This window comes from Seriola dumerili, unplaced genomic scaffold, assembly GCF_002260705.1.
Source record: "Seriola dumerili isolate Sdu_G_001 unplaced genomic scaffold, Sdu_1.0 BDQW01000260.1, whole genome shotgun sequence".
NCBI classification, from domain to species: Eukaryota; Metazoa; Chordata; class Actinopteri; order Carangiformes; family Carangidae; genus Seriola; species Seriola dumerili.
Window position 1 is genome coordinate 1,923,008 of NW_019174515.1, and position 23,480 is coordinate 1,946,487.

Here is a 23,480-nt window from a genome sequence, read left to right on the forward strand (position 1 = left end):
AGTTGCTAAAACTACATTTTCTTCCAAGGCATAAAGTGGCCATTTTGTCTTAGAACAAGCAGCTTGCACAGAGTGCTGCCAAAGGGCGAATCTGAACAAAAGCATCAGTGTCAGTGATTCAAGAATTAGCTATAAATCTGGGGCACACAACACGTAGCTTGAATGTTACATCTACACTGATCCAGATAAACATTTAACAAGGTGTGTATGGGATTTCCATTTTTGAAAAGTAAATTCGACGTAAGTATTTCATCTACTACAGCCCTTCTAAGTTTTAGTTACTATTGAATCTAAAATATTCTTAGCGTTACATTTTAGTAAAGTAAACAAAATAAACACACTCTAAATGCAAAACAATTGTTTTATTGCAATACACAGGATTTCTTTCTTCTGCTGCGCTCATTGCCTGCCAGGCACATCAACACACTGGGGACAGGCTGGCACCAGAATACCATGAATGTGCGTCATGAAGTGAGTGAAAAGGTGATTATCAATGAGCCCACCTGGACTCAGGTAGGCCACGCGCTTGTCCAGAGTTCACTTGTCTTCAGCCGTTTTAATTTAAAACATAAACAGAGGCCTACCCCAAGCAAAAAAAGAAGGCATGTTCTCAGATAAAGCAAGCAATGAGGACAAAGCAGAAAGTACCTGCACAATACATTCGCATTAAAATCAAAATGGAATTTCTTTAAGGAAGCAGAAGCATTTGGGAGTAAACAATTCGTTCATCTTTGTTTCAAGGTCAATTTTTGGCATCTCTCCCAAAACAGAGTTTTCAAGAGTGCTCTGACATCAGATTATTAATCTAGACACTTGTTGAAATTAGGGACAAGGCATAAAGAACGCTTACAAGTTATAAGGCTTCTGATTATAAAGTTATTGGTTTAAGTCTAACACATCTATTTGGAATAACTGCAGAAAAAAAGGGTTTAATGTCATCATCCAATAAGGATCTGGCAGCGCATTTAAAAAAAAAAAAAAAAAAAAAAAAAGGGTGGCACTACTGGGACTCCCTGAAACATTTGACTTATTACAGTGGTGAGAAGATCTATTCACCCCATCCTATCTGTAAAACATTAAGGCTTAAAACAAATTTGAGCAAATGTCTGCTTTGAACTTACGCAAGGATTTGTCACACCAGATCATTTAAAGCTTCTTCCAATGTCTAAACCTTTCTTGAGATGCATTTCTTTTTTCAAAATGACAAATAACTGTGCCTTAAACCAGACTACATTTACACATGCTCAAACACAGAAACAGTGAAAATGTAACCGCAATATTGAGATTGAATAGGTGTCACAGACAAGGTGACTAAGTAAAAGCTAGCCTGTTGATTGACTGGTGGTATGATTGTATGATTGCAGGTTTCAATTGAGAATAATATGAAGACTTGGACTAAGAGCAAGGAGACAGAAATAGGACCGAAAGTGCAAGAAGTTGAGGAAAACATATATGACCAGGAAACAGGTGTGGAGAACAAAATTCCTGGTCTGTGTTTAGATGTACAGGTGAAATAACCGTGGGGAAAGGCGTGTTGGAATGAGAGAAGATTAACAGGGGAGCAGACAAGGAGTGTATGGACACAAACAGGGAGGAGTAGTGTGTTCAGCTGATCAGTAGAATACCACACTAGATTTTCCTCCAGGTGGGTTGAGGACCCTGTTGTGAGAGCGAGGCCTGGGTCCCAGGTGAGGCTCATGGTTCTTCAGTGAAGTCTCATCAGGAGGTGGGGAAGAGGAAGGAGTGGGTTCAGGCTCAGGTGGGGCTGACACAGCAGCAGGAGGCTCTTCCTTGGCTGGCATGGGAGCTGGGGGGGCAGCTTCTTCCTTCACTTCAGGTTGGCTGACCTTGACTTCAGGTGCTTGAGGAGAGAAAACTGTACTTTACAGAAATGCTAGAGCAGAACAAAAGCCTGGTGATACACTGGTGTGGACTCCATAACTGCCCCTATACTTAATGAAACCAGTTTTATTCTTAACACAGGGGCTAATGGGTATCCTGCCATAGATACTGCAGTGTAGGTTTAAAATTATAGTTGCCTGTTGATATGACCACAGCAACATGAATGTATCATATTCCCTAAAGTTCATCTTGTTCCATTAGTGAATATGAAACTAGCAAAGGTGGCAGTGGGAAGCAGGTTTACAGTTGAAATGGCTTTGTTAGACTTGTTTTCCCACAAAAAAAAAAATCGATCTTTAGATAAGTACTTATAGATATTATAAATATCTTATTTTTTGATGCATTTGCTGGTTATAAACTCCTTAAGTCCAAAACTTGGAAAAAAAAGAAAATTACAGATTCCATTAACCGTATAAAGTGGACTGGGGTCCTATAAGGAAAGGTAACTGGTCCAGATTAGTCTATTGGATGCTAAAGTGACAATGACAACTCAGTATATTACACAAATCTCTCAAAAAGAGTTCACATGGGCATTTTCCTTTTAACTATCTCACCTGGTGATTCAGATTCAGGTCCCACACTTAGATTGTCCTGTAATAAAAAGAATAAAGATAAGAGATTTCTCACTCTGTCAGTGAAAAAACAAAAAACAAAAACAGACTCTATTGCTCTTGTGTTTTCAAGCTAAAGCAGCTGCTCAAATTCAGTAAAAAACTGCCATGACCAAGGGTCCTCAGGGCATCGGAGTGAAAGTATTTCTCTCACTTACACAGTCAGACTAGTAGCCTTGGCCAGTTCTCACTTGAAAATTTAAGGAAAATAAAAATACTAAAGCTGCATGTTCATAGTAAATACACCCTGTATTATGGATGAACAAATTATATACTCAAAGATGTGTCAAAGATGAAACCAGTCATAGGTAGTAAGTGACAATTACCCATGCTGTGAGTGGTTTGACTGAGTTGGCAGCTCCGAAATCTTCCACTGATGCAGACTAATTTGAAAAATCCATAAACACAGAAAATCCATTATATTTCAGCACAGATTGCACAATTTGTGTGCAATTAGTAAAGCTTATTTGCATTTTCTCCTTAAAACAGTGCGAACAATAGCTTTAAGTCAACAGGGATAATACATCACAGGACAGCAAATGTTTTCAAGTTATACAGTCTAGGACAACAACTCATCATCATTTTGAATTTATGTGACAGGGAATTAATCCTGAATACAGTTGGTATTGGTCATTTTCCCCTAGTTTGCCACCACAAGGGCTGTCCGAATGAACCCAAGCACAGTAATATGTAACTGCAAAAACCTTTTCCAAAATCTTTAAAACATTCCATTTGCTCAACCATGATAAAAACTTAAGTATGTTTACATGCTTTTCATAGGTTTTGCAAGACTGCATGCAAGCAGCTGTATGGAATACCAACACTATCATCAACCTCAACATGTTTACAGAAAGCTGGTAAATTAACCGATTCTGAAATTAAGTGGTTGCTTGTAATCTACTCTTGTCCTTCCTGAGATTGCTGCAATGGATTCAAACTAAAGTGACATTACTCTGATTGCACAAACACTATTGAACCATGAAGAACATTGTTTGATACACACAACTGTGTCACATACTAGCTGACATAGTTGCTGCCTTCTTCATGTTTTATTGGATAGTATAAATTCGATAAATAGCAGGTTTTTGGACCCTGGCTGCACAGAGGTGAGCAGATAATAAATACATTTTTAATTTGGGATGAACCATTCCTTTAAAAAAAAATAAAAAATAAAATAAAACCATGGCCTACCTTTGGCTTATTCGGGTGGCTTCTGCTTGGGCTTTGCACAGGTGCACTTTCCGCAGCCCCAAATATGTTGCTGGTTGATCCACCTGGTGGTATGGGTCTCTGTGGTTGAGCAAGGGGTTCAGATTCCCCAAATATTCCACTACTCTTCCCACCTACATAAAGTATAACCAAGATGTGTGTTAGGTTTTGCAACATTGACAGTGACATAATAACACGCCTCAACTTTGTCACATTCCGTTTTGGAGGCTAGTGAACTGCACTGCCCATTTGATGGCCATGCAGATTCATGACCCCGAGGCAGAATGTCATCTATGATTACTCATATGGGATTAAAACATATTTTGACATTTGCACTGAGCTCTTTCATGACCCTTCGGCAATGTTCTTAGGCAAATTTTAGTGTTGTATACTGTAAAATTCACTGACAGCCATGTTAATGCCAGTGAAAACTGTAGGATAAGGTACTCAGGGTGACCCATCACTCCCTGTCCCTCAGGTCATTTTTCAACAGTAGACACAGTTTCTGGCTACATAAGATCCTTCAAATCTGGAGGTGGATTACATTCAGGCACAGAGAACAGTGAAAGTGTTTATACTGGAATTGTCACATTATAGTAACAGTTTTCACACCCTGGACATTGATAGATGGTTAGACTGTCCTGCCTCAGCACATCCATTAGCCCTGACAGGCTGGTCTGACCTGGAGGGTTGGAGCGTCTGGGCACACTCTGGGGCTCCTCTGGTGGAGCAAAGACTTTAGAAGCCATCTTATTTGGTCTTCTTGTTGCTGCAGAATCATCTTCATAGCCACCAAACAGGTTACTGGAGCCACCTCCAGGAGGCTGCAACACCCTACAAAAGACAAGAGAATATAAGCAACTTTGATAAGATCATGTTCAGGTCTAAAGATCAATTACCATGTATGAGTGTGACCTGGAAAAGACGGAATTCAATGTAATGTAATCTTGCTAAATGATAATAGATTGTCTATACTGTGCCAACTTATTAAGGTTACCAGTTATCAGAGGATTTGTTCATCCTTGTCAAATTTGAGAGTGGACACAACTGTTTTCAGAAAGTCTGAGTCACGGAGGTCCTTGTTTACTGACTGCTGTTAGAAACATGAGGTCATTTTTTTTTGTTGCACTATGGCACACAAAGGGGGCAAGTAGAAAACAGTAGGTAACCTGGCTATGACTGTCACAGTACAGCCGGCAGCTTAAGCCAACGCAGGCAAATAACAGGTTATTTGATTATGTACCCGGGAATGGCGCCATACGTCTGAAAACTCTTAAAGCTATACTTTCTCACGTAATTAGAAACCACAACATACGTGAACTCGACTATTTAGCGGGGCTGACCAAAGAACGGATGCTTTTGAGTCAGAAAGGGGAAACTGAAACACATTTAAGCAGAACAGTGTGGCCACAACGCCGTTGTTGGCGAGTACAAAGAAGAGCAGTCTGAAGAGGCTTTCACACTTCCGCAGGCGCAGCAGACAACGCCTGGTTGGTTAGCTTAAAAGCTAATTCTTGATTCTTAAGTTTGCTAACGGAAGGCAACTCCGACCAAGCTAACTCGAGTTGAGCGACCACACAGATATTTCGGTCCCTTATAAGACCACTGAGAGGTATGTGAGAAAGCATTAGCAGAAAAAACTGTGTTGCAAAATGCTACGAAGAGCTCCTGTCAAATAACGTTAACCTACATTGAGATACTAGCTGACGGAGCGGCTGACTACAGTCCAAATACAGCACTGTTGGCCACATCTTTTACAAATAACCAAGATACACGACCATATGTGTCATATTCTTCACCTTGAACTTGGTTTTGAGCCACTATCCAACCCCTGATACATGTTCGTCGAAGTCATAGTGGTTTTGTTTTGAGCCTTCAAGTTTCCGAAGACAACTTCGTCAGTTTGCCAACTGGACGACCAGCGAGTTCCTGCTGCCTGCGCGTTCCCAGCCAGACTCCGTAGTGAAGAATTTTAGTCCACCCAACTGTGACACAGAGGAATATAACTGGTCCTCCGCCAATCTGCTGAGTGACGCGGTGCGCTTGTTTCTTTGCATCTGACATCCCTCCAGAAAAAATGGACTACGTAATCCATTAAAAAGTAGACTTTTGGGACAGAAATGTTCTTTGTTCACAACAGCAGTGAAGCCATAATTGTTTTTTATTACATCTGATTTGTACACCTGCTGAATACATGTAATCCTTTATACATGTGTCATGTAAAAAAAAAAAAAAAGAAGAAACCTCCGCCCTGCTGGTCCGTCAAGGAATAATCAAACAACCGCCACGGTGCACTAATCTCGATAGATGACGCTTGTTTTCATCTAGCTGTTTGGCCGGAACAAAGGGAATGTGAGCTGAGTCTCAGAATATCAACTTAAATAAAGCGCAGATTCTATTGATTAAAATGCCTTTGCGTCAGATTTTGTGTGCTCTCTAGTTGGCGCCTTGTAGCCATAGTTATAGTTAGTGTTTTGCTGTCTGTCGTAAACATCAAACTCTGATACCGCTCGGTCGGATGATTTTCGGCGTACGCCAGAATATATTCAAGTGTAACCTCTGAGTCCTACCTTTTGATTTGATCATCAAAATGTCAATTACGTTATGGGCGGAACTTATTTTTACAGCGCCAAAAACCTCCATAGCGCTGAACTAATCTCGTTGAAATAACGCTTGATTACAGAACAAAAAAGTTAGATGATGGAAGAGTAAAAGTGGCTTTTAACTTTGAAAATGCATATCGGGAAACTTATTCGGCATGACAGGAAGAGAATGGCAATTGGTTCTTCGCCGGGTCTCTTTCACTAGCAATTGGTGGAGCCTTCTGACAATCAAATTTCAACCGTCATCCTCCTGTAAATCTGACCAATCAGAAGCTTTGTTTTCGAGTTGTAGTGGGCGTGCCAAAGCGCGTGGACCATCGATCCGCAGGAACTGTCATCGGTAACAAGCAGTAGGGCTACCGTCAGCTAGCGATGCTAGTCTGTATGTCGGTTGGGAATACCACCAATAGGCTTCTACTTCAGGTAATTCCTAAACTTTTATAATGTTTTCTATCTGAAAAACTGTGTCAGGCTCAGCATAATAATAGTTCTTATATTACAGCCAGTTTTTGTAATGTAATGGGTTGTTTGACTGCCATAACGTAACGTTAGCTAGCCAACAACAACAACCATGCTAGGTACCACGTTATGTATGTACATGTATTACATCTTACAACAAACGTAACGACAACAGTTCGTATAAATAACTTAAACTGTCACCACAGTGCTCTTCTAAAGTAACGTAAACTTTCTAGTCAAATACTAGACCCATGATTGGACTACAAAACTACTGCCAGGACTGTAACATTGCAGATGGGATATGCAACGTAACTCTGTCGAACAGAATCCAGTATGATGCTATAAGATTTTACATGAACCTCGAGCTACACTGAAACAATATTTTGACGTCGAATATACGATAAATTTGAGTTTAATCCGGTTTATTATTTTGCAATAGCTTGAAGATGTAAGAACCTAGGAGCGCAAGTAAACATAAACTTACCCATCTAATAGTTCGGGCTCTCACTGTTGTTAGATCAGATATCTTTTGAGGCTCAATTTGTCTAAAAGTCTGCTTTAGATGATACAAATCAGGGATTCAAAGGCTGTGTCTGAATGGAGGGATATTCCTCATCATTTTCAGGCTCAAGCTACTCATGTCTAATTTATCTTTCTTTGTTTAGCTTTCTCTTGCTGTCATCCAACTGCACTGCCCACCTCCTGATTATCTATAAATAAATAAATTAGTGGATAACAATGTATCGAACACATTAATATAAATTCTGTTCTTTTTACAAGTAATAACATTATTTTAAACAAATGTAATAAATCATATCTTGATGTGCAATGGGCACATAACGCCTGGTCCTGATTTTGACGTATGATTAATTATTATTTTCTATAAGGAAATAATAATGTAAATAGAGTATTGTCTCAAAGCCTTACAATTGCAGGATGTGTGTGAAATAACTTGTTTTGCAGACATCATTTCTGCAGGCGACGGTGACGTAGTGACAAGCAAAGTCCACTTGCACACGGGTTAATAAAACTGTCTATACTTATCAATTCAAACGAGCTCAACTGACATGTGTCATAGTAAATTCTTCTTCTTTGCATGCAGTAAATATGTCATATTTGTCGTTGGTTATAGTTTTATTTCTTGTTGCAAAGAAGCATTGAGTAATGTTGTTGCTGATAGAAAACAGTTGAACTGCGCAGAGAGTTCAGCTCAGTCGAATCAGGAGCAAGGAGAGGGCAGAAAGCGGAGGGATCGGTGTCGGTTTTATTATGCTCAATTTGATCAATAATTGCCAATCTAACCGGTCGGATCCATGGTGAAGAGAAAGAAGACGTCGCCTACTACCGAAGAGTACGAAAATGGGTAAATTTATATTTGAAATTAACACTTTATTTAGAGGTCGAATGCACCGAGGGGTTTTCGTTGTCGTTTCTGCAGGGCGCTAAACTGAAAAGCGCTCGCATTTGAATTTAGTTGAAATTCAACCGAAAATATTGCCCATTAGAGCCGAAAGACACTTGGTAAAACACTGCCCTTAGTTACTGAACTATTTTTGTTGTTGAATATAATTTATTTCAAGACGTTAATTGCATATATTTGGTGTTGTTTTGTCGGGACTGGAGAGGGGATTTGAAACAAACAGCGGCGGCCATGTTGAGAGACAGTGAACGTCGTCTTTAGAAGTTAATTTTGCACACCGCTTTGTTACTAATGTGACAAAATTTCCCTGAATATGTTTTGGCAGCATGACACCGGGCTCCAGGGAGGGGATCGGTGTCGATGGGAGGAGGAATCCGTCCAGAAAGCCCGAAGGTTGCGACGAGGAGGAGAGCGGAGAGCAGGCGAGCGAGGAGCGCAGTACAAAGGGAGACGACGGAGTGGAAATTCTTAATCCATCAGCCACGGCTCTCAGCCCCGGTTCAGCCCCGGTCCTCCCCGCCTCTCCGCCGAACCGAACCGGGGTAGGCTCGACCCAGCAACCCCAGACCTCAGCGGAGCCCGTCCCTCCGTGTCACGACCAGCATCATTTTCTCCGATCAAGCGTTCGACCTCCGAGTAAACGGATCCGGAAGGATTCAATCGGCTCAACCATCAATGGACATGGCGGGGCAAAATCGAAAGGTACTGTAGGTGACCCGCTCGGAGAAGTGCGTAAATAGCTGGGATTAGCAGGGGGTCTACTCTCAGTTTTGGCTGACAGTAGTTTGTTAATCTGTGGTGGCTGAAGTGATGCTGTTTCTGTTGCTGTATAGTCCCTCTTGGCCACTGGCTGGGTTATACCTTGGTTAGATCCCTGGCTGCTCCATCCCCAGTTGCAACACTATCCTAACAATTGTCTGAAAAAGAGAAGAGTCACAGACCAGAACTTGAATTTCAATTAGGATGTCATCTGACTATTTTTAGTTCTTGGAAATATGCCTTTACAGCATTAAAGGCAGGTGGCTGTTGTGACTGTCATTATCAACTGAGTGTAGGAGAAATAAATCACACAATCAATTTTTAAACATGGTGAGTTTACTGCCTTCAGCCAATGATTTCTTTTGATCCATTGATTCAGTCAGTTAACTATTTGTGCTTTTGTCATTTCAAAATTGTAATTATGTTCATTTTATCCACACATGCCAGAACAAACAACAGCGATGAAAGAAACAGCTAAAGCTTCAGTGGTGTATTCTCATTGCAGCAAACCTCAGATACAAAATGTAATTGAATTGAATTGGCACATTGCACATTGTTTGTTGTAGTGGTTTACTGGTTTTCTTATGGAACTTTTTTGCTGATGCTCTGTTTTGTAGTAACTTGCAATGTGAGTGATCTGCTGAAGCCTAGAGGAGCTATCATTGGTGAATTTACATAGTAATATCTAGCGTCCGAGCAATGAAGTAAAGCTAGAGATGACCTAAGACTCTCAGGTTTTACTGAATTTTATACTCAACATTGAAAAAATGCTTCATTGATTCACAATGAGGCAATCACAAATAATGATAAACTTTAATGGAGAAGGGGCTTGACTCAATGTATCCATGTAAATAAGGCATTTCCTCATAGGTGTCCTTCTGTGTTTCCATACCACTAATCCCACAAGAGGCAAAGAAAAGGTGGAGCAGTGGGGTGGGGCAAGAGTGTTAACATCCAGTATGTTTGAAACTTACAGTAACTGAAGGGGTTTCTGTTCATTTGAGAGCCAGTCAATGACACCTATACCTGTATCTTCCTTGCTGAAGGGTTTTGTATTTGCACACAAAATTAGTTTGAAATTATTCCTTACTTGTTTGAGGTGTGTTTTTGCTTTTGTATAATTATACTGCTCTGCAATGACTACCAGTATGTCAATTATTTCTTTCTTTAAAATTTATTTTATGAATGAATTGGACTCAAAGCTGACATAATAGGATAAGAAAACACATGCAGTATGTTGTTGAATTAGTGTCCTCTGGATCTACAACTGGTTATTTTGTTGTTATTGGGAAAGGGAATGAGACCAAGATTTTTTTCATCCAATAAATTTAAATTGCCCAAGTTTTGACCAGTTGACCAAGGAAGCCCTACGTATTTTGATATGATGCTATATTGGTGTGCATCTATTTTGAAGGAGACACATCTAGGATAGTGTGGATGAGCCACACACACATTTGCATCTGTAGATGAACACCTATTTTGGCTGAAAATATAGTTGTCTTAGCACAGCGCAGTGCTGCAACAGCAACTGCCTCGGTGTTTGTGTTAATGCCTCTTGGCATCGTGATGTGTGCTGGGGTAAACTTGGCCACTGGAGCCCACCACGAGTTAGTTTTGGACCTGTTACTGTAGACCTTACCGTAGGGACTGATTGCTTTTCCTGCGTCCTTGCCAGACCTGAACCACAGAGGGGGGAGCTCTGCAGGTTGTGCACTGTAATGGCAGTGGGTGGCTTTGTGTGCATGTATTTAACATCTCCCATACCGCACTCCTCAGAACTACAATTGTATTTTCTTTTCCGTGCTATACAAAACATCCAGGGTGGTCAACAAAAATTTGGCTCAATCCTTAAATTCTTTACTGTGATATTTTAAGTTGTATTTTTCCTCTAAATGTTTCATTACTGATGGGTTTATGGGTTCCTTGACTCTGTGTAACACAGGCGCAGAGAATGGCTCTTCCTCCCAGGGGGCAGTGGGACAGTCGGGGCCTATGGCCAGCTCCACAGGGGGAGTATCCAAGGCATCCAAGGGCCAAGGGTCTGCTGAAAAGGAGGAGCAGGCTGGTAACCAGAAAAGGGCCCGTCGGCAATGGGAGTCTTGGAGCGCAGAAGACAAAAACAGCTTCTTTGAGGGGCTCTATGAGGTAAAGGGAAGAACCAAATAGTCATATTCATATAGTTTTACTGGAAATGCAATCTACCTTATGTGGCACAAACTTTTACTTAAATTGTTGGCCTTTACACTTAGGTGTCATAACAAAATTTAGACATACTTTCGTATATGTATCTTTTGACATCTTATACTCTCTTCTACTCCTCTTGTCTCCAGCATGGGAAGGATTTTGAGGCTATCCAGAACAACATTGCAATGAAGTACAAGAAGAGAGGCAAGCCAGCTAACATGGTGAAGAACAAGGAGCAGGTCCGCCACTTTTACTACCGCACCTGGCACAAGATCTCCAAACACATTGACTTTGCCAATGGTGAGCTGCCCTTTTATCTTTGTATCCCAAAAACAGATAGGACCTTACAGAGTCTCATTGAACAGTATTTATTTTTGAGAGTAGGAGCTCCTTACCCAACTTTTTTTTAAAGCAATATTAATGTGTGCCTTATTCGGTCTCATCTTGTCTCCTTTACCTCGTTATATGTTAGAGCTGTCAGAAAACGTCACATGCAAGTCGTATGTGTTCTGGGGGTTGAAAGGGGCTTTAGTTTTTAATATTTACTTCTACTATGGGAAGACAATTTTAGTTTATTTCATACAAGGACAAGGCCTAGTTGTTCAAATCTAATCAGTTCCGATGTTTTAATTTGTTCATGTTGATTCAGGTCTGGCCTTGTGGATTTTTTTTAACCTTGTTCGTCACTTCCTCAGTCACTGTCATGGATAAAAAAAAACTGTCCGGAATCAAAATAGTGTCAATCAAGAAAAGCTATTTATTACATGTCTGTTTTTTCCAACTATTCCTACCCTCATGTCCTACACTGTTGTTTATGTAGCATATCGTTAGACATGGAGATGGTACAAAAACATATGTTAAAGAATCTTCCCAGATAAGCTTGAGCCCCTTTCCCCTTAAAAAAAACCTCTCAGTGTCACTGTCTTGTTATCTTAATGTAGCATACACATACTTCCTGCATTGCTGGTTACAGCAGTGTTGTGACTTGTGCCTCCTTTCTTTCTTAGTGTACTCCAGAGTGCTGAAGAAATCCTCTCAAGAACTTTATGGTCTCATTTGCTATGCTGAGCTCCGCAAGAAAGTTGGAGGATGTAAGTCAAGGCTGCATGCATGCCTTTTTAAAGTTGTTTTGTGTGTGTGTTTTCATGCTGTTAGATTGGGACACATGGGATGTGATTAAACATTGCATACTCCCAGTCATGGGGGACAGCTGCTCCTGCGGGACGATGTCGTAAACGGCTCTCTGTCTTTGTGTTTTGTCTTTGACAGTAATGGATGATAAGAATGTGGCAAAGCTGAATGAACTCATCCAGCAAGGGTAAGTCACTAGTAAAAGTGATCAAATGCATAGCCCAATGTTTTTTATGTTAAATAACACAAAAGGTCTTTGTAAATGAACACGTGGGTCTGTCAGTATGTAATTTTTGATTTTAAGGCCTATTCATGTCTGCAAAAACCCAGATAAGCTATCACTCTCAGTATGAGAAACATAACTAGTTTGAGTTCATAATGACAAATACATAAAGTACATTAGCAGCTAGAACACTTATCTCAAATATCTCTGACTGATATGATATGGAGGGAATTTCTGAAATATTATATAATATGATATATAAAGAATGATATTGTAAATTACTACTTTACTGCGTGGCTGCTGTATTATAAAACATTCTTGTTATCTTGTCTACTCCTTTTGAATTTGTTCAGGTAATTCTGAACAAGTCTATGTTTATGTGAATTATTAGCATACTTTTTCTTCTCCACTGAGAAAAGAAAAGTTTTCATCTCAAAACACTGAAGATTTCTCTGTTCTTCTTTCTGCCTGACTAGGGCCACCACTGTGCGCTCAAAAGGGAGGAACTTACGAATCAAAGCACCCATGTGCCGTGCACTGAAGAAACTTTGTGACCCTGATGGTGAGCATGTGCACGCAGAGACACCCAATACGTACTATACACATACAAAATAAACAAACATGAGTGCTGAAAATACAAACAGTGGTGATGGTGAGGCACAGGGTTTGTGGGGGCGGGGTTTTCTGGCAATAACAATGGCAGCGTGTGGGCTCGTGGCGTTTCCATGGTAACACTGTGGGAGCAAAGTGATTAGGAGGAGCAGGAGGGAGACGATGGAGATGACTGGTGTGGCCGACTGTCATCAACCCCTCTGTTCAACAAACTTAAAGAATTAATTTCCTTTAATCAAGGATGGAAAATCAGAATCCCACCGATTGCATCTGCCATCTCTCTAGTGTAGTCCGTCTTTATTTTCATCACTGTATCAGTGCTTTGCAAAAAATCTTGGCCCTCAGTACCACTGAGTTTAGTTACAGTCTTTTCATTTCCTGCTAATCCATTAAACATGAAAGAGACATCATGAGAGAGAACTCTTAACTTTTCAGTAGTTGCACTGTCAACTGTAGCGTACTGTTCATGTAGTGTTATTGTGGCTCTTGACGTTTAGTATTTGATGTTTTATGACTGCATACTGTCAAAAAATCCCACTAGCTGGATGCTCTCACTCTTTAAAAACACCTGACCTTGTCCAAGAAAAGGGCTTTGTTGTTGTCTCTCAATCCGTCTCCCTGTGTCTTTGTGTCCCTGCAGGAGTGAGTGATGAGGAGGACCAGAAGCCGGTGCGCCTACCCCTGAAGGTGGCAGTGGAGCTACAACCACGCAGTAACCACTCCTGGGCCCGTGTTCAGAGTCTAGCCCACAACCCTCGCCTCAGGTCAGACTTACCCATTAACTGATGTCTTGAGAGGAGTCATAACACTGTTGCAAGCAGGAACTGTTCTGAAAGATCCCTGTTGGCGCCTTCAGAATGTGCTGACATTTGAGTCGGATACTCTGTGATGCAAGAAAAGACATCCATGTTTGCCATTGTTTTCAGGATCAGTTTTTAACAGCATAGCTCAATAATGCTATGCTTTTTGGCAAATGCATACCAGTTTGCATGAATGCAACATCAAGCTGTTTTTGAAAATAGTTCCTGTTTTCTCAAGCACTACAAGACTATACCACAAACTTATGTCAGCTTTGGAAAATGGTCAGCTGAAATGCTAAGTAGGCATGTATAGTATAGTTGTAGTTAATGTGTTTATACATGGAAAACAAAGCCAGTCTCAAAACCCGCCCACATCAATGAGTAAAATGAATTTATATTCTCGTTTGTGAATGTTTAATAAGCCATTCACTTGGCACGAGAACTAGAAGTACTTTATATGTGAGGAGCATAAAACCTAAATTAGCCAGTCCAGAGCGGCTCTGCACTGTCTGAACAGCTATCAGCAAACACTCTTTTTTTTGTCTTTTCCGACCCAGGATGGTGGTAGAGCTCCACAGGAAAGTTTCCAGCCTCATTGAGTATCTGAAACAGAAGTGGGCGTACCAGGACCAGCGCATTGTATCCTTGAACACAAAAAACAATACATGTCATCAGTTTATGATGGGATTAACAGTTTTTTTTTTACTGTGTCTATTTTATACAGCCAGCTGCTCGTAACACCCCACAATATGTTACATCTTACAATATTTGTAATCATTGTTAGGGTGTGAATTGGAGCTGAGCAGTGGTCATCTCAGCTATAAACATTTGAGGGTGATACTTGTTTCTGTCAGTTGTGTTGTCCTTAACACTTGTGTTTCAGCTTAAGAGTCTCATGGAGAGAGAGGCTCTGGAGGCCAGCCAGTCCAGCACAGCGTCTCCCAGCAAATCCCAGCCAGATGAGCTTTTTCTTTTCCCTGCTGAGAGCAGCACCTTGACCACACTGCCTGGTGTTGCACGTGTGGTTCACTCCAAGGCCTCCTGCACTGTACACTGGCTAGAAAGTGGCAAGAACCGGCCTAACGCCAAGGAATTGCCAGCCGCTCAGATCCTGGGCATCCACGCAGCTCCTCCATCTCGGACTGGTACCAAATCTGGACGGGGAAGTGCTGCTGCTGGTGGTTTGGTGACTGTATTGGGTGATATTCGTCGAACTGAGCCCCCTAACTCTGAACCTTCACCAGACAGTTCTGCAAAGGTAGAGGACAAGCGACCTCTGTCAGTTTCTGTCCCTGCTTCCTCTCAGCAGACTGTGGCTCCCAGAGAAGAGGGAATTGGGGTGGGACCCTCTGATGGGGGCAAAACCTGCACTGGCGTGGAGGCCAGTGGTGGATTAGCAGTGGTCAAAAGCACGGAGAAGTTGTGTACTGGCGTAGAGAGCACAGAGTGCAAAGAGGAGCAGAACACCAGCACTGCTTCCCCAGAGGCCAACCAGACTCCTCCAACCAAACCTCTGATGACTGGCTCAGAGGAGGGAGTGTCGCAGGGCTCTGCACCAGCAGCCAAAGAGCGGTCTGTGGAGCAGATCAGAGAGGAGGGCTGGAGTGCCCGTGACGCAGAGAATGTCACCCTGGCTGAGCTCTACCTGATGTTTGGGAAACCTGGCAAGCTGCAGCTGGAGTACGAGTGGCAGCCCATCGCAGCTCCTTCCAACAGCCAAGAAAATGGACAAGCCTTGGCACAGGCCAAGCCCAACAGGACACACCGTGTTTTGCGCTGCCTGCTCAAACTGGTTGCCACTGAGGTCAATCCTAAACCTTTGGTGAGGATTAACTGTTACTTCTCACAGTGTTGTTGCTGGTTTCCAGACACTCTATAATCGTTTTGTGGACAAAAACATTGAATATCATGTGTCATTTTTTCTTGCACAAACATTAGAAGTTTAATTAATCAAACATAGGCATATGGTTGAAGACTTGGAATGCATTCCAGTGGCATGAATGAAGAATGCAACTTTAAACAAATATTGTTTTAAAGTGGTGTTCATGTGCCACACTGCATATCCCTGTGTATTCACAAATTTGCATTGCTAAGTGTGCTAATCCACAACAGATCCTCCTTGGAAAGGTAAAGGTTAGATTGGTACAATGTCAGCTAATTTTACAACTGGGAATGGGCTGTGAACTGTGTTCTCTGTGCCACCTTTAAACTGTTGTAAAAGCATTATTCAGAACTTTACATGTAGAACAGATGGTGTCATTAATGTGTCCTCTACTTCAGGCACCAGAGCTGTGCTCCACAGCCACATCACCGCTCAAGACCCATCACGAGGAACAAAACCAGGCCCTCACGCCTCCAGGAAAGGGGCCCATAGCAGGTGTCCGCAGCCCCAGCTGTGGCAGGCAGCAGGCCTCTGTCCGAGGGGCCAGGTTACACCTGGCAAATGCTGGAGCCTCAGGTATTTGTGGGTCTCTCTCCTATAATCTAAAGATGGTGCAAGATATGCATTTACCTTTAGTGTAGCTGACACCCTGTAAATTTAGTTTTTTAAATTTAGTTTGGGTTTGAGTTGACTTGAAATCTACATATTGTTAAAGTCTGATTGAGGCAGATGGCTGCCCACCCTGAGCCTGGTTCTGCCCGAGGTTTCTGCCACTTAAAAGGAAGTTTTTCCTTGCCACTGTCACCAAGTGCTTGCTCATGGTGCGAGTTGTTTGGTCTCTGTACATAATATTATAAAGACTACAATCTAGACCTGCTCTATATGAAAAGTGCCCTGAGATAACTTCTGTTATGATTTGGCATTATATAAATAAAAATTCACTTGACTTGACTGGTTAGGATATGTATGAAAGGAGTCAAAATTTTTACATTTTACATAATTGTTACATATATCTGCTTTGTTCCTCGATAAAATCCCATACAAGTCTGCTGACTTAATTGATATGGGCTTTTACTGACGTGTTTGTGCTAATGATGCTGTAGTTGTTTGCTTGATGATGGGAATTGATTATGAAATGCAAGTCCTCCCTGCTTCATAGGTGTGATTGTTTGGATATATACTTTGTGTACCGTATTTTCTCTAAATCTGTTCAATAGCCTCATACATTATTCTCGAATAATGTCCTTCCTCACGTAACATATCTTACTCGTTCCTCCTCTCTTCAGGTGGACGCAACCTTCCCCGCTCTCTGCTTGGGTCGTCAGTTAGCAGTGACTCAGAGGGCGGTGTGTTCGCGGTACCGACCACGCTGCCCCCCAACAGCTCGCGGCACAACAGAATGTTCTCCCCCAACAAGGAAGCTGAGCTAGCCTTCAGACAGCAGTTGGACTCTATCAGTGTACGACAGAGCAAGGCTTTATTTTTTTTGCACGAAGAGTACAAAAACTAAACTGGTATATTATCCATACGAATATGCACAAATGTTAATATGCATTTTCTTCTTTCTAGATGCAGTCAGATCTTTTCCTGTCTAGACAGAGAAAACCTCGGAACAGGCAACTTCGGAAACCACTTGTAGTTCAGGTGAGAGAAGAGCAGAAGGATGTTTCACTGTATCTATTCAGCAGTATCTCAGTTGGTTTGTACTCGTAATGGATTAATTGTGCGTCTCTTACATGTTGCTGGGTCATGATGGTCTAACAAGTTGCTTCTGTCTTGTCCACAGCGAACACTGCTTCCCCGAACTACAGGAGATACTCCTCAGCATGTCTGCTCCTTCTCCATCCTCTCCAACTCATCAGCCACAGGTACACTTCAGACATCACGATCACGCTGAAGGAAAACGATTGTACTTTTCCCAAAGTGTTGTGTAAAACTTTTGTTTTTGAACATGGACCCTTGAATTTATTTGTGTTTATGTTGACGATAAACTCAGCTGATGTGCTCTCTGTGCATAATTAAATATCATATCTGTCATTCAGCAAGAATTCTGCTAATCTCTCGCTCTCTCACTTCCTGCTTCTTCCCTCAGGGACTGGATCTTTCCGGCCAATCCATACTCGCCTGGCTCCTTCCCCCCGGCCCCTAATTTCCAAAGTTTCCCCTGTAGCACCCAGCTCTGCAGCGGCCAGTCAGCTCTCCAGTATGTAGTGCTTCTATTCATCTATTTTCCTGTAGTTTTTTTTTTTTTTTATTAAAACTATTTCTAGCTCTAGATATGCTGTACTGTTGAAGTTTAAGTTTGAATATCAGTTTTACCTCTTCCTGTTGGTCTTTATCCTGTAGTCATGCAAAATAAAAAAACAGCACATATACTGTAGATAAGCTTTTTCCTCATTTGGAAATTTTTCTTTAGTTGGATTTTAAACATAGAAATTTTATATCACGGCTCCATCACTAAATGGCCTGAACAAAACAGGAAGACTACATACACAACAAAACGACTTAAAGAGAGTTTACCTCTTAATCAGAAGTAAACCTCTCTATTACAAATGAGTTGAATCACTGTATTTACAGTTGCTACTCAATCTCCTGGTTAACGGCCACCAACAGTATTTCTACATTCAAGCATTTGGATTCTTTTCTTTGATGTAAGAAACTTGTTTCCTGGATTCTCTGGATTTTTATCTAAAATTGACTTCAAGTTTCAAAATATATGAAAAACGATCAGCTTCCTTCCTCCTACACGGTCTCCAAAAGTCAGTATGGTTTTGAACAAGTACTCTTTTGTGCAGGGATAAATAGACAAAAAGAACATTCTTCCAGATAAACTCTCTGAAAGGAAAAGCTTGTTTTTTTTTTTTTTTACATCGCCCCTGCTTTCAATTTTTATATTGAAATTGTTGTTGAAATTAATAATTGAAATGTTAAATCACATGCTAATCTCACCTACTGTTACTGTATCAGGTATATGCATGCAACAAATCCTTTTTGTTTCTGTGCTTTCAGGTGCCATTGACCTGGCAGCTAAGTCTGCAGGCATCATCCCTGGCAGTCCCTGTCGAGAGCTGGATTCTCCTACTGTCGATAACAGCACTCTGCTCGCCACCACACCTATTGCTGATGCTGGACCAGACTCTCAACTCCTCCAGCAAAATGTCCCAGAGGTCAGGAAGACACACACACACACACACACACACACACACACACACACACACACACACACACACACACACAATAATACAGATCTATTTGATGTGATTGTCTCCTCCTCCCTTCCTCACATTTCTAGCAGTGATGGAAAAATCAAACTTGTTTTTTGGATCAACAGCAAAATTACTTTTATGATATAACTAAGTCCCAAGTATTTTAATAAAAAAAAACAAAGTCCATCTTATTTGCTGTTAAAATTAAAATTTAATTTTATCTAGCAGGATACCAACAATAATTTCAGATATGCCTCCACGTTGTACTGAAAACTCTTGATGACGAAACAAAAGCATAGCAGCCCCATTGAGCGTGGAACTTACTCTTTCCACAGAATGGTGTGCCTCCACCGTCTCCTGGAGTGACCGGTGGTGGAGACTCACTCCTCTCTCCACCCAGCGTAGCCTCACTCCTGGACATCTCTCTGCCTGGCCCCCCTGAAGAGGCTCTAGTCCCCGGAGAACCTCAAACACACATCAGTGACTCCATCATTGAGCTTGCCATCAACTCTGCCCACTATGGTGTGTTCCTGTTTCAAACCTACATGCAGACATTTATGCAGGGTATATTTATCTATGTAAAACTGACAAATTGCTTGAAAGAAAACTTGACAAACAAGACAGGAGATGGGTATTAAGATTAAACTGGACTGGTGCCTGGTTACTTTATTGAAATGAAAAGTGACAACAGGTAAGAAAAGCTTCATAATCCCCACCAACAGGGTTTGGTTTTTTAGAGGTTTAAAAATATGTGAAGTATTCTGTGGAAGAAAAAAATATGTTTGCATCCAACTAGCTTAGCTTCTGACCTGTCAGGCTTATTGAACATTGTATGTGTAAGCTAATGGCCGTTTGTCTCTCCTGGTGAAGGTGAGGAGGCAGCGCTTTCTCCGGCCAAGCTGAGCAACAACGATGGCTCCAAACTGTTGACCTCGTCTCCCTCAGTCAGCCCGTCCCGAGGCTGGATCCCATCACCCAGCCACGACCCCCAGTGGTACCCCAGCGACTCATCTGACTCCACGTTGGGATGCCTTCTCTGTAAGTCAATTTCTCACTTAAACATCCACAAATGGGTACTATTGCAGATCTTCTTTTTTCATATTTATAATTTATTTTAGCTTAATTAAAAATGGAAAAACTACAGGTTTCTGCTTTTTGTGTCCCATGAAAACTCTAAAATCAGCTTATTGATATATAATTGGTTTTGCCCAGCATTCAAAATTTTAATGCTAAATACATAGAATCTACTTCTACTAATGTTATTTGACAATCAAAGCTTTATTGAATTGACTGTGAAATACTACATATAAACTTGTAATAGATGTCAGATTAATTTATTAATTAAATTTAAAACTAAGACACTGGTAAAGAAACAAATTTTATAATGAGTAAACCCTCACAAAGAAGTCTTTGTCTCTTCAAACATTCATTCATATTGAGCACAGTAACACTGGCACGGCTTCTTTTTACACTGATGGCCCATTAGGTCAGATTTGTTTCCACTCTTCATTTGAGCTCTTCATTCTGTTCACGGTCTGTTGTTTCTCTTTTTTCCCCACAGCCAGCATGGTCTCTCCTGATAAGGGCCGGCGGACCACCCTAACTCCCTCTGGCCCCTCCAGTGGCACAGCTTTGCTTGGTCCTAGCCTCCTGGATTGCAACTCCCATGATTCCTTTCAGTCCCGTGGCCTTCCTGATGTGGCAGAGGTAAGTTGAGTCATTGATTTTCCGTATGAGCCAGCGTCTCTTTGTGGCGAGCAGGGGCATGCACATTGGTGGCGTGTCTTCGGCGGTGTGGGCATCACAAAACGTTTAAGTCCAGGCAACTTAAAGGTAATGAGCTATGACGTGGTGCGGCAGCAACCAATCGCAGTGTAAAAAAAAAATGATGCATTGACAAAGGTCTCTGACATTGTAGGTGTTTCAGACGAGTTGGTGAAGTGTAGCCTATAATATAAACAGGTGAAAATGAGAGGAAACTGAATTCTACCTAGCACCATAGTATGCAAAACAGTGTTGCTTGACAATTTGATGTAAATTAGACAGTAACGTTAATGTTGCAATAGCATGAGTGTTCTCCTTTTATGCAGTTAACTTATACTCTATACCCAGTTTGCATGACCAAGCATTTCTGACAAACTTGCAAGCTGACAATTTCATCTACGTCATAGCACCAATAAACTTACCTTAATAGATTTTTTTCGCTCTTCCACTTTTGGTCTGAACAAAGAGATATGTAAGTGGAGAAAATTTTTGTTTTGTGTCTTCCACAGATATGACAGTTTGCATTTAAAGTGTACACTCTGCCAGTCCTTTGAAATTTTCCTTTTATGCCGTTCTTCCACTTGATAATTCACCTGATTAAATAACATTGTATGTCTTATAAGGTGCGTTCACACCTGTAGTTCAGCTCATTTGTTTTGGACCAAGGTAAAAAAAGATACCGTTGCTGTTGTACATTGAAAGCTCTTTGGTTGTGTGTGCAGATGGACTCTCAGCTGGCTTGTATGATGAGTGAGAGCAGCGTGGACTACATCGCTCGCTTCAATGATCTGGCTCAGGAGCTGGCTGTGACCGAGCCCTCCATCCCGCCACCCTGAGGAAGCGAGGACGTGGCCCCACCGAACCATGGCCATCTGGAGGACACGAGTCGCTGAGTGACCGGAGGATGGGTTCCTCCTCGGTGTCTAGACTGTTGGCCTGTTGTCACTTCTACACTGAAAGGACGGTCGTGGAGAGAGGCCAGCCCCTAAAAGCCATCCCTGCCCTGTTTATAAAAGTGCAATAATAACGGTGAACCCTGACCATTGTGCAAAGCGAGTTCAAAAATGCGTTGGTTTCACTGAACTGTTCTTTAAGGTGAAATGCCCTTTAAAAACAAACACTTTAGAAAAACAAAAGCGTTTACAAAACACAACCTCATGTACAGGAAAATACTATGCCATATCTGAACAAAATATTTTCACTGATCTTGTATGTCTCTTCCTGCTCTTTGTGTGTGTGTGTGAGTGAGTGAGTGAGTGTGTGTGTCTGCTCTCTCAAATCGACCCCCAAAATGTGTAAATCCTCCATAATGTGCAGTTCAGATTCCCGTTGGTGGCAAACAGCTGTTGCAAGAGGATTTTGAAACTAATGGCAGTGAGAAAAGAGACTGAATGTGGTGAGATACTTCATACAGTCTCTTCAGTGGCCTCCATTGCAAAAGTGGAGCACAACACAGCAGGGCAGGTAGACGTAAAATCCTTTGCTCCTGCCCTTCATTTCATGTGCTCTTCATCTCAATCAGTTCAGGTTTTATTGGTTGAATTTTAGGAACATAGCCTGCCATGTGTGTTTGGAATCAGGTTCTTCATTTCTTACAGCCACATGCAAAATGGCAGCTTTTTGTTGGGTGGCCACATTTGGTAGTCGCTCTACAGATGTGATCATCTGCAGCTACTACCCTTGAATTTTGTGCTGAAATCATATCAGAGTTCAAACTCCATTGGCAGTTGCTTCATTAAATTTTCATCGCTTTTAATGTTTGTTGAGGTAATAATACAGATTGAAATGGCCTTTAGGTTGGTTTCTTGGTGCATAAACAGATTGCAAAGAAATATCAACTTCATTCTTTTATATATTTATTTATCTTTCTCATTTTTATATGTTAATTGTATACCAGACATTTAGTTTTGGTCTATTTTTTAAAAAAACTTTTCACAATAAATGGGAATCTTATGACTCAACCACAGAGAAAATAACAACATTGCTCATTTACCTGAGCTCTTTTGCCCATAATGTGATCAACTATATATTCACTTTAAATATTTGACTAAAATTGAAAATGTCTTGGGTACTTCTAAGTTCCCGGTAGTATTACACTCCGGTTAAACTCCACAAGAGTGAGCAGTAAGGAAATCAAACACTAAAGCCATAGTTAACACTCCGCTTACTCTAACATTTTTTTTAAGTTGCCGTCATTCTTTAATCACTAGTAAAACGCTCTGATTGGTTGTGTTTAAAACATTAATTGCCCATTAATAAGTATTGACACTGAACACTGTGGCTATTGTCAACATGATTGGCATATAAACATGTTCATCATCCCTTTAACATCAGCTCATTCTGTATGTGATAGTTTCACTGTGGCTCACAGTGACTACGCACATACCACGTTCAGTCCAAACTCATTGCATTCAGATGTTCTCTAACTTTCAATTAACCAGCATCATCAATATGCAGTATTGTAAACATCTTGTCTCATCAACATGTTAAACTTCATCTCTGTGAGTGTAAATTGTTGGAGAGCTCTTATTGTCATTCCAAAAATGGGATTTAAAATGTTGGTCTCCTTCAGCACCTTGGGGGCTTTGACTCTACAATGTAAAAGCTCTTGTGATGTTTATTTGTTTATGTGAAAAGGTTTCATCTTCTCACACTAGAAAAGAAACAATGAAGATGATTCTTAATAAGGAATAAACAGCAGGTTTTGTCTTTGAA

General features: G+C 41.2%; 2 protein-coding genes across 6 annotated transcripts; one reads left to right on the forward strand and one right to left on the reverse strand.

The window, feature by feature from the left end:
- Positions 1–341: 341 nt before the first annotated feature.
- On the reverse strand, positions 342–5,676 carry jpt2 (Jupiter microtubule associated homolog 2). Of its 2 annotated transcripts, XM_022756990.1 has the most exons (6): positions 5,522–5,676; positions 4,405–4,556; positions 3,705–3,856; positions 2,840–2,896; positions 2,457–2,493; positions 342–1,861 (listed from the first exon to the last, which is right to left on the reverse strand). In XM_022756990.1, exons 1-6 carry the CDS (start codon positions 5,575–5,577, stop codon positions 1,614–1,616), a joined length of 702 nt encoding a protein of 233 aa, XP_022612711.1. In that variant the 5' UTR covers positions 5,578–5,676; the 3' UTR covers positions 342–1,613. The 2 variants fall into 2 exon arrangements, with proteins under 2 accessions (XP_022612711.1, XP_022612712.1); XM_022756991.1 differs by lacking the exon at positions 2,840–2,896.
- Positions 5,677–6,667: 991 nt separating this feature from the next.
- On the forward strand, positions 6,668–23,401 carry cramp1 (cramped chromatin regulator homolog 1). Of its 4 annotated transcripts, none has more exons than XM_022756881.1 (20): positions 6,668–6,748; positions 8,530–8,906; positions 10,906–11,108; positions 11,294–11,447; positions 12,155–12,238; positions 12,417–12,465; positions 12,978–13,063; positions 13,754–13,877; positions 14,471–14,552; positions 14,797–15,735; positions 16,194–16,371; positions 17,082–17,254; positions 17,365–17,439; positions 17,582–17,663; positions 17,888–17,998; positions 18,805–18,962; positions 19,337–19,523; positions 19,872–20,039; positions 20,563–20,708; positions 21,488–23,401. In XM_022756881.1, the coding sequence occupies exons 2-20, from the start codon at positions 8,531–8,533 to the stop codon at positions 21,599–21,601; spliced, it is 3,489 nt and encodes a 1,162-aa protein (XP_022612602.1). In that variant the 5' UTR covers positions 6,668–6,748; position 8,530; the 3' UTR covers positions 21,602–23,401. The 4 variants fall into 4 exon arrangements, with proteins under 4 accessions (XP_022612602.1, XP_022612599.1, XP_022612600.1 ...); XM_022756878.1 differs by lacking the exon at positions 6,668–6,748 and adding an exon at positions 8,029–8,147; XM_022756879.1 differs by lacking the exon at positions 6,668–6,748 and adding an exon at positions 8,029–8,147 and having other exon boundaries at positions 17,371–17,439.
- The last annotated feature ends 79 nt before the right edge of the window (positions 23,402–23,480 follow it).

Coding starts and splice junctions, on each gene's coding strand:
- jpt2 (XM_022756990.1), bottom strand. CDS start 5,577: ATGACTTCGACGAACATGTATCAGGGGTTGGATAGTGGCTCAAAACCA. Junction 4,557..5,521: donor GGCTCAAAACCAAGTTCAAG/GTGAAGAATATG, acceptor TGTCTTTTGTAG/GGTGTTGCAGCCTCCTGGAG. Junction 2,897..3,704: donor GCCACCCGAATAAGCCAAAG/GTAGGCCATGGT, acceptor TTTTCAAATTAG/TCTGCATCAGTGGAAGATTT.
- cramp1 (XM_022756878.1), top strand. CDS start 8,098: ATGGTGAAGAGAAAGAAGACGTCGCCTACTACCGAAGAGTACGAAAAT. Junction 8,907..10,905: donor TGGCGGGGCAAAATCGAAAG/GTACTGTAGGTG, acceptor TGTGTAACACAG/GCGCAGAGAATGGCTCTTCC. Junction 20,709..21,487: donor GCCTTCCTGATGTGGCAGAG/GTAAGTTGAGTC, acceptor TTGTGTGTGCAG/ATGGACTCTCAGCTGGCTTG.